Genomic DNA, 10,004 nt, shown 5'->3' on the forward strand with positions numbered 1-10,004 from the left:
AAAAGCAGCCGGCCACAGCCCCTGAGATGGAACCAGCATCCTCTGCAGGACACCCCAGGACACCCCAATATCGGAGTGCTGGAGCCACTGAGGAAGCCCCAGCTGGGAGGGCCAAGCTGTGCCCGCAGGCCCCTGCACAGCCCTGTGACGGACCTGAAGTGCTTTCGGAGGGTCTGAGCACTCCCGTCTCCTGCCCCAAGGTTGGCCACTCTCGTGCATGGTGGGCCACATCTAATCAGCTGAAGAGCGCCTCCTGCGTGGTGGGCTGCATCTGATCAGGCCCCAGGTTCCTGCACTGCCCTCCGGCCTTCCCACAGCGGCGCACGATCTCTCTCGGCACAGGACGGGGCGCTGGGGCCAGGCGAGAGGCTGACAGAGCGGGTGAGGGAAGGCAGCTTGCCGAGAGGGGGTGACAGGACTCAGAGGTGAGCAGGAGGCCGATGGAGGACACCAGGAGGGCGGGTGATGAGACATCAGCAGCCCACCCGCCCTCGCAGCTGCCCCGGCCGCGCCCTGGCACACAGTCAGCGCGCCCACTTGGCCGGGCTCATGCTCGTGTGTCCGGGGCGCCTGCGTGTGCTCACGCCTGTGGCTCATGCACCGGGCTCGGGCATGGAGCTCCACCATCCGGGCCTGCTGTGTCCGGGTCCAAACATCCGGGGCCCATGAAGGACGCGAATGACCTGGTGCTGGCCCACACGTCAGCGGCCGCCACTGAGAGCCGTGCAGGACATGGACGTGCAGGGAGGTCAGTGGCCGAACCAGAGAGTGGCCCTCCCAGAGGGCACAGACCGTCTGTGCCACCCCGCCTGCAGCCCCCCCACAGCTGCACCGTCTCCTCGGCGGCCAGAGCACGGGGGAGGGGGCGTCACACCTCCTCCCCGAAAGGGGCCCTGCACCACCAGGCCGATTCCCACAGTCTGTCCTCAGCAGGCACAGAGCTCTCAGGAGGGCTGAGGACAGTCTGGGCTACACCGCATCTGCCCCTTCTGCGTCCTCGACCACACCCTCACCCACCCTCCCCTACACACCTACACCCTCACCCACCCTCCTCTACACACCTACACCCTCACCCACCCTCCTCTACACACCTACACCCTCACCCACCCTCCTCTACCCCCACCTACACCCTCACCAACCCTCCTCTACCCCCACCTCCACCCTCACCCACCCTCCCCTAAACAACTACACCCTCACCCACCCTCCCCTATACACCTCCACCCTCACCCACCCTCCCCTACCCCCACCTACACCCTCACCCACCCTCCCCTACCCCACCTACAACCTCACCCACCCTCCCCTACCCCACCTCCACCCTCACCCACCCTCCTCTACACACATACACCCTCACCCACCCTCCTCTACACACCTACACCCTCACCCACCCTCCTCTACACACCTACACCCTCACCCACCCTCCTCTACCCCCACCTACACCCTCACCCACCCTCCCCTACACACCTCCACCCTCACCCACCCTCCTCTACACACCTACACCCTCACCCACCCTCCTCTACCCCCACCTACACCCTCACCCACCCTCCTCTACCCCACCTACACCCCCACCCTACCCTCCTCTACACACATACACCCTCACCCACCCTCCTCTACCCCCACCTACACCCTCACCCACCCTCCTCTACCCCCACCTACACCCTCACCACCCTCCTCTACCCCCACCTACACCCTCACCCGCCCTCCTCTACCCCCACCTACAACCTCACCCACCCTCCTCTACCCCCACCTACACCCTCACCCACCCTTCTCACCCACCCTCCTCTACCCCCACCTACACCCTCACCCACCCTTCTCTACACACCTACACCCTCACCCACCCTCCCCTATACACCTCCACCCTCACCCACCCTCCCCTACCCCCACCTACACCCTCACCCACCCTCCCCTACCCCACCTACACCCTCACCCACCCTCCCCTACCCCACCTACACCCTCACCCACCCTCCCCTACCCCACCTCCACCCTCACCCACCCTCCTCTACACACATACACCCTCCTCTACCCCCACCTACACCCTCACCCGCCCTCCTCTACCCCCACCTACACCCTCACCCGCCCTCCTCTACCCCTACCTACACCCTCACCCGCCCTCCTCTACCCCCACCTACGCCCTCACCCACCCTCCTCTACCCCCACCTACACCCTCACCCACCCTTCTCACCCACCCTCCTCTACCCCCACCTACACCCTCACCCACCCTTCTCTACACACCTACACCCTCACCCACCCTCCTCTACACACCTACACCCTCACCCACCCTCCTCTACACACCTACACCCTCACCCACCCTCCACTACCCCCACCTACACCCCCACCCACCCTCCTCTACCCCCACCTACACCCCCACCCGCCCACCTCTACCCCCACCTACACCCTCACCCATCCTCCTCTACACCCCACCTACACCCTCACCCACCCTCCTCTACACACCTACACCCTCACCCACCCTCCTCTACACACCTACACCCTCACCCACCCTCCACTACCCCCACCTACACCCCCACCCGCCCACCTCTACCCCCACCTACACCCTCACCCACCCTCCTCTACCCCCACCTACACCCTCACCCACCCTCCTCTACACACCTACACCCTCACCCACCCTCCTCTACACACCTACACCCTCACCCACCCTCCTCTATACCCCACCTACACCCTCACCCACCCTCCTCTATACCCCACCTACACCCTCACCCACCCTCCTCTACCCCCCCTACACCCTCACCCACCCTTCTTACACCCACCTACACCCTTGTCTGTATCCTCACCTACACCCTCCTCTATACCCTACCTACACCCTCATATATGCCCTCATCTGCAGCCACATCTGGACCTTCATCTATTCCCTCATCTATACCCTGACCTATACCCTCACCTACACCCTCAACTAAACTCTTATCTACACCCTCCTCTATACCCTCGCCTACATCCTCCTCTATACCTCACCTACACCCTCCTCTATACCTCACCTACACCCTCATCTATACCCTCGCCTACACCCTCATCTATACCCTCGCCTACACCCTCCTCTATACCTCACCTACACCCTCCTCTATACCTCACCTACACCCTCATCTATACCCTCGCCTACACCCTCATCTATACCCTCGCCTACACCCATATCTGCACCTTATATGCACCTGCATCTACAACCATATTTACATCCTCGTCTACACCTAAATCTACATCCTAATCTGCAACGTCATCTAGACCTACATCTACACCCACATCTTCACCTGCACCCTCATCCACACCCACATCTGTACCCCCATCTGCAAACATCTTCACCTACAACCTCACCTACACCCACATACACACCCTCCTCCATACCTCCATATCCACCCACAACAAACATCTAGACCCTCACCACACCCTTCTCTACAGCCACTCTACACCCTCACCGACACCCACACCTACATTCGATCCATGCCCTCATCTGCACCCACAACCACAAACATCTACATTCTCACCTACACCCTCATCTACAGCCACATCTACACCCACAGCAAACATCTAGATCCTCACTACACCCTTCTCTACAGCCACCCTACACCCTCACCTACACTCGCATGTACACTTTCATGTACACCCTAATTTAAACCTACATCCACATCCTCAGCTATACCCTCAGCTACACCCACAACTACAAACACCTCACCCTGTCTACCATATCTTCACCCACATCTACACCCCATATAACCCTGTCCTACACCACACCTACACCCACAAATATGCTGCACTTCCGCTTCCTTCCACCCTTGTCCGCAGCCCTGTTACCGCCTTCTCCCCCCCGCCCGTGAGCAGCCCGTCTATACCCTCACCTATGCCCACACCTGCACACTCAGCTCCGTCACCTTCCACACCTGCGCCTGTGCCCACACCCACGAGCACTGTTCTCTACTGCCCACTTCGTTCTCGCTCCTCTAGCCAACTCTCTGCTCCTGAACTTTTTTTCCTTTTGGGGCCACCCCCGATGCTGCTCAGGGCTTACACCTGGTGCATGGGGACCACATGGGAGGCCAACGACTGAACCTAGGCCACGTGCAAGGGCAGCGCTCACCTGTCAAACCCAATCCGGCCCTGCCTCCACGTCGTACTACTCCCCACGCCCTGTTCCCTGCCTTCCTATCTGAGTCCTGGCCAATTTGGCCCTAGTTCTTCTGACACAATCATTCTAAAATGTGTTTGAATTTTATGCTTTAAAAAAAGTCTTATTTGGGGCCAGAGAGATAAAACGGCATGCAAGGCCCTTGATTTGGCTGACCCAGGTTCGATCCTGGCATCCAGTGCGGACCCAGCCCCGCGGCGCAGGGGTCAGCCCCGAGCACCGGCCACGGCCCCTACGTGCCTTTAGTGTGAACTGGAGCCTTTCCTCCCTGCTGGCCAGGCGTGTCCAGCCTCTGCATAAAATCACTCTCCCTCCCCTCTGCTGGGCTGGCACGGGGGCTGGGAGGCCACACCTGCAGAGGGCCGTGTCCCCCAACGGTGAGCTCCGGCACTGAGCCACCTCCCAGCCCCCGTCCTGATTGGGGGGGGGGGCACCTAGCAGTGCTCAGGGTCTACCCTGCCTCTATGCTCGCGTCCCTCCTGCCGGCTCAGGGCACCATACGGGATTCTGGGGCTGGAAGCCAGGTCGGCCACGTGCAAGGCCAGCGCGCTCCCAGCTGTGCCAAGTGGCCCCTGCCCCACCGTCCCAGTGTGTGGTCCCCAAGACGCAGTTTCATCTCAGCCACAGCGTCTGCCCAGCCGGCCCGAGCGGCTACATCTCATCCAGGTGTTCCCGCCACACCCCTGGCCGTGCGGGTCTGGGCCTGAAGCCGCCGCCAGCTGCCGCTAAGTGGGGCTCGTCCCCAAGTAACGCACAAAGAACGTGGATGGGGGTCAGGCCCAGCACGCCAGTGACCCTGACCCGCTCGCGGCACGACGGGAGACCCCTCCACCTGGTGGACAGTACCCAAGGCCCTGTCCACCAGCCCCGACAAACCTACACTGTGCAGCAGAGACCCGCACCCGCAAGAAAGCACGGGCAGCACCGAGAGGCAGCTGGACGCTGTCCACTCCACCAGCCGGCCAGGGGCAAGGGCAAAGGACTGGATGCAGTGACCGGCACTGTCTTTGTGTAGCGGGGGGCCCTGGATGTGGACACCAGCTCAGACAGTGATGGAGTCATCTGGGTGTGGACACAGGGTCAGGACAGTGATGGGTCACCTGGGTATGGACACTGGGTCAGGAGAGTGATGGGTCACCTGGGTGTAGACACAGGGCCAGGACAGTGATGGGGGTCCCTGGGTGTGGACACTGGGTCAGCGTACACAGTGGGGTGCCCTAGACAAGCTTTCCAGAGACACAGGTTAGGGTGTGTCCTCCCACTGCTGGCCCCTGGAGTAGCCAGTGAGGGTCGCAGACGGGGTCAGAGTCTGACACCCCAAGCTGTGGTACCCCTGCCCGATGCCTGAAGGGGTGGTGACAGGCATCTGCGGGCCTCCAGCCCCAGCACCTCTGGAAGCTGAGCGCCCCAGGTGGGCACAGCCCCCCACCTGTGTGGCCCACCAATGCCCCAGCCACGGGGGAGCCCAACACCAGGGGCCTTGACAGGCTGACGAAGGCACGTGAGCTGGCCTCAGTCACCTCCTCACCCTAGGCAGGGGCTGGGATCAGGGCTGCCAGGTAGCTGGGTGGCAGCGAGATCTGGCGTCCAGGACAAGCCCCAGGGGAGAGGGACAGGGCCAGTGGGCCACCCCTCACCCTAGGCCCATGCCCCCATGGGGCTGGGTGCCCCTCGGCCACTCCACTTGGTGCCTCTGCTATGTGACCCGCTCCCACGGGGGCCCAGCTCTGCCCGGCTGCGGACTAAGCCACGCCCACGGGCGCCCCAGCCCCCTCCTCAGCCAGACCCGGTCAAGACCATCCAATAATTTACTGCGATTCTGCACGTGCCCCCGAGGCCGGGACAGCGGGCCCGCGGCTGCAGTCCCCACAGTCTGTGCAAAGCGTCCTTGGAGGCTTGAGTTCTGTACCCGGCAAGGAGGGGACACGGCCTCCTCCGTGGGCGTGGGCGGGGCCAGGAGACGGTCCTTCGTGGGCGGGGCCAGGAGGGGCCCTCCGAGGGCGGCGCGGCTAGGAGAGCAGGCAGCGGCAGCTGGTGCAGCCCGGGCCGCCCTCGTCCGGCGGGCTCAGCTTGCGAGCCTTGTGCAGGCGGATCTCTCGCACCAGTGTGTAGAAGGCGTCCTCCACGCCCTGCGGAGGAGCAGCAGCTCAGGGCGGCTCTGTGGGGCCCCTCGCGGGACACCGGGCCCCCCTGGCGGCCCCCCAGGTGCTCATCCTGCAGGTGTCCTGCTCATCCCCTGGGGAGGGCTCCCCGCGTCCGGGCTCTGCTCCCGTCTCTGACCTACTGGCTCGCTAGGAGTCAGGCCCCGTGGGCCGTGCGGGAGCTGAGGGGGCCCCAGGTGACCGCTCCGGCCTGGCTCAGGGCAGCTCTCTCCAGGGACGTCCACCTCCCCACGGAGCGTGTCAGCCCGGGCCCCGGCCCCGGCCGCCCTCGCTGCCCTGCTATCTGGGGAGACTTACAGAGCCAGGGGCGCTGGGTCCCGGGGGTCCCGGAGCTGGAGCCAGAGCCAGAGCGGGCGCCCTGTGTGGAGGGAGAGGGGATGAGCACTGCTCCCTCCCAGCGGGGGTCCCTGGCTGGCTGGGGCCCGGGCCGGCGCTCACCTGGCGCGTCTTGGCCGACGTCTCGATGTAGGGGATGCCGTAGCTGCGCGCCAGGTCCTGCGCCTGCCGCGACTCCACGGTGCGCGCCGCCAGGTCACACTTGTTCCCCACCAGCACCGTGGGGACGTCGTCCGAGTCCTTCACGCGCTTGATTTGCTCCCTGCATGGAGGCAGTGTGAGTAGGTGGCCGCGAGGGCGAGGGGCGGGCGGGGCAGGGCCTCCCGGGTGAGCACTACAGGCAGGGCAGCAAGGGTGGGCACTGGGGCTGAGATGTGAGAGTGAGCACTGGAGGTGGGGCGCTGAGGACGAGCACTGAGGGGTGAGGTGCTGAGTGAGCACTAGGGGCGGGGTGTCAACAGTGAGCACTGGGGTGGGGCACTGCAGGTAAGCACCAGGGGAGGGCATCGAGGGCAGATACCGCAGAGGGAGTGGAGGGTGAGCACTGGGGTGGGGCACCATGGGGCAGGCACTGGGATGGACTCTCAAGGGTGAGCACTGGAAGAAGCATTGAGGTTGAGCACTGGGGCAGAGTGTCAAGGGTGAGCACTGGGGAGGGTACTGAGGGTGAGCACTGGAAGAGCGGAGTCGAGGGTGAACACTGAGGACAGGGTGTCAAGGATGAGCACTGGAGCTGGACACCAGGTGAGCACTGGGGCAGTAAGCATTATGGCGAGGTGTAAGGGTGAGCATGGGGCCAGAAAATCAGGTGAGCACTGGGACGGGGAGGCAGGTGAGCACTAGGGAGGGGTGTGAGTGTGAGCTAGAGTCAGGTGAGCACTGAGACAGGGTGAGGGTGAGCACTGGGGTGGGGTGTGACGGTAAGCACTGGGCTAGTCAGGGGAGCACTAGGGTGGGGTGTAAGGGTGAGCACGGGGCCAGAGAATCAGGTGAGCACTGGGACGGGGAGGCAGGTGAGCACTAGGGAGGGGTGTGAGTGTGAGCACTGGGCTAGAGTCAGGTGAGCACTGGGACAGGGTGAGGGTGAGCACTGGGGTGGGGTGTGAGGGTAAGCACTGGGCTAGAGTCAGGGGAACTAGGGTGGGGTGTGAGGGTGAGCACTGGGGCGGGGAGGCAGGTGAGCACTGGGCTAGCGAGTCAGGGGAGCACCAGGGCGGCACTGGGGCGGGGAGGCAGGTGAGCACGGGCGGCACCAGGCCGGGCTAGGTGGCCTCACCTGTACTGGTGAATGTCCTCAAAGGACTTGGCGTTGTTGATGGCGAACACGCAGAGGAAGCCCTCCCCGGTGCGCATGTACTGGTCCCGCATGGCGCTGTACTCCTCCTGGCCCGCCGTGTCCAGGATGTCCAGCAGGCACGTCTCCCCGTCGATGACCACCTGCTTCCGGTACGAGTCCTGCGGGAGGCAGGAGGCGGCGGCTCGGACGGGGCAGGGCCCTCGGCACCTGCCCGCCACCCTCGGTGGGAAAAGCAAGGGGGCCCCTCGCTCACCTCGATCGTGGGGTCGTACTCGTCCACGAAGTGGTTCTGGATGAGCTGGATGGTCAGGGCGCTCTTGCCCACGCCGCCGGCGCCCACCACCACCAGCTTGTACTCCGTCATGGTTCCTCAAGGGCGCAGGAGCCGGGCGCTGCGGGGGGTCTCCTGCCCACCTGCGGGGAAGTCCCGCTGAGCTGGGCCGTGGGCGGGGGGCTCCGCGCCCGGCCGCACGTGCGCGCCGGCAGACAGACAGCTGCGCGTCTCCCGGCCACGCACCCGAATTAGAAGTTGCTGGGTCGGCAGAAAGCGGGCGGCGGCGCCCGGGGCCGGGGTGGCCGGCGCGCTCCGACAGGAGCAGGTCTGGCCGAGGCGGGGCGCGAGCGGCGAGCCCGGGCAGGTCGAGCCAGGCCCCGGCCAGCTCGGCCCCGGCCCCCGCCCCGCGGCGGCACGCGCCCCCGGCTCTGCGCGCACAACTTGGGGAGAGGGCGCGGGCGCGGGGCCCGGGCAGCGGACGCCGAGGGACGGGAGCGCCCGCAGGAGGCGCGGGGCAGGTGAGGCAGCGCCGCCCGGCCGGGCCGTCCCCCGCGGGGGTCCCCAAAGCTGGGCTCGCCGCGTGGGTGTGACGGCGCCCCCGGGAGCCGAGCCCCCGGAGGGTCTCCCTGGGACGCGGGCCGGGCGCCGGGGCCGCGGCGGGGCCCGGCCGGGGGCGCCCCCGACGGCCCGGGAGGCCCCGGGGCCGCGCCCGCCGCCCGCTCACCTGCGCCCCCGCGCGCCCGCGCCCCGGCCCGGGGACAGCTGGGTGCGGCCCCGCCGCGCGCCCCGGCCCCGGCCCCGCCGCCCCCCGCCGCACTCACCGCTCACTGGCGCGACTGCTCCCCGGGCCGGGGCCGGGGCCGGCGCGGGGACGGGGGCCGGGGCCGGGGCGCGCGGCTCGGCCGGCGCATGGGCTCCGTCCGCGGCGGGTGCGGCTCGGGCTGCGGGCGGCGGGGCGCGGGCGGCGGACACTCGGCCGGGCCCGCGCACGCCCCGCCCCGCGCCCGTCCGTCAGCCGGGCGCCGCCCTCCATTGGTCGCGCGCGAGGGGCCCGCCCCCGAGCCGGCCCGCCCCCGCCGCGCCGTTGGCTGAGCGGTCCGCCCGTCAAGAACGGCGGCAGGGCGGGGCTTCCGGGAGTCGCGCGAGGGTGGTGCCCGGCCGGGTGGCCCTCGTGGGCCGCGGCCTTGGGGGCTGGGCTCTGCCGGGCACCGGCTGCGCGGGCGTGGACCAACGGCCCTTCGGGGGAGGCCGGGCCCGCGGGAAGCCCTGGCCCGTGCGCGAAGCGGGCCCGCCGTGGGTGTGCGCCGGGGGCCCGGGCCCGCTCCGGACCCGGCTCGGCCCCGCCCGCGGCCCGGCCTGCCCGAGCGCACCCGGAGCGGCACCTGGACGCCCGCGGACGGCCCGCGGCTGAGGTCCGCGAGGGCACCGCGGGCGCCGAGCGCCTGGGAAGCGCGGGGGAGGCCGGAGCCCCGGGCCTGGGGCCTGGGGCGGGGGCGCAGGGGCGGCTGTGGGCTGGACGGGGCGCCGGGCTCCTTTGGGCTGGAACTGTGCCCCAGTCGGACAGGGCTCGCAGGCCCCCGGCGGCCCCCGGCAAGTGCACCCCCGAGTTGCTGTGGGGAGGTGACGGCCGTCTCCCCACGCCCAAGCACAAACGCGCCGCCCCACCTCCCTCCGGGGCCGCCCGGACGGCAAGTTTTAACTTTTTCGCTCTCCGTTTGTATTTCAAAGCAACGCGTAAACACGGCCAGTATTCGCGGGCGCCGATGGGGCGCTGCGCCCAGGCCCCGCACCCCTGGCCACCCTGGCAAG

General features: G+C 67.0%; 1 protein-coding gene across 2 annotated transcripts; it reads right to left on the reverse strand.

The window, feature by feature from the left end:
- Positions 1 to 4,198: 4,198 nt before the first annotated feature.
- HRAS (HRas proto-oncogene, GTPase) lies at positions 4,199 to 9,150 on the reverse strand. Of its 2 annotated transcripts, XM_055142594.1 has the most exons (6): positions 9,017 to 9,150; positions 8,175 to 8,335; positions 7,901 to 8,079; positions 6,727 to 6,886; positions 6,586 to 6,646; positions 4,199 to 6,255 (listed from the first exon to the last, which is right to left on the reverse strand). In XM_055142594.1, the coding sequence occupies exons 2-6, from the start codon at positions 8,283 to 8,285 to the stop codon at positions 5,903 to 5,905; spliced, it is 864 nt and encodes a 287-aa protein (XP_054998569.1). In that variant the 5' UTR covers positions 8,286 to 8,335; positions 9,017 to 9,150; the 3' UTR covers positions 4,199 to 5,902. The 2 variants fall into 2 exon arrangements, with proteins under 2 accessions (XP_054998569.1, XP_054998570.1); XM_055142595.1 differs by lacking the exon at positions 6,586 to 6,646 and having other exon boundaries at positions 5,921 to 6,255.
- Between the last annotated feature and the right edge of the window lie 854 nt (positions 9,151 to 10,004).

Source organism: Sorex araneus, chromosome 6, assembly GCF_027595985.1.
Source record: "Sorex araneus isolate mSorAra2 chromosome 6, mSorAra2.pri, whole genome shotgun sequence".
In the NCBI taxonomy this organism is placed as follows: Eukaryota; Metazoa; Chordata; class Mammalia; order Eulipotyphla; family Soricidae; genus Sorex; species Sorex araneus.

Bases quoted from the DNA above. Each gene is read 5' to 3' on its own strand.
- HRAS (XM_055142594.1), bottom strand. From the start codon at position 8,285: ATGACGGAGTACAAGCTGGTGGTGGTGGGCGCCGGCGGCGTGGGCAAG. The intron at 6,887-7,900 runs GTGAGGCCACCT...GCCTCCATGCAG, and splicing joins GAGGACATTCACCAGTACAG to GGAGCAAATCAAGCGCGTGA. The intron at 6,647-6,726 runs GTGAGCGCCGGC...CCCTCCACACAG, and splicing joins CGTCGGCCAAGACGCGCCAG to GGCGCCCGCTCTGGCTCTGG.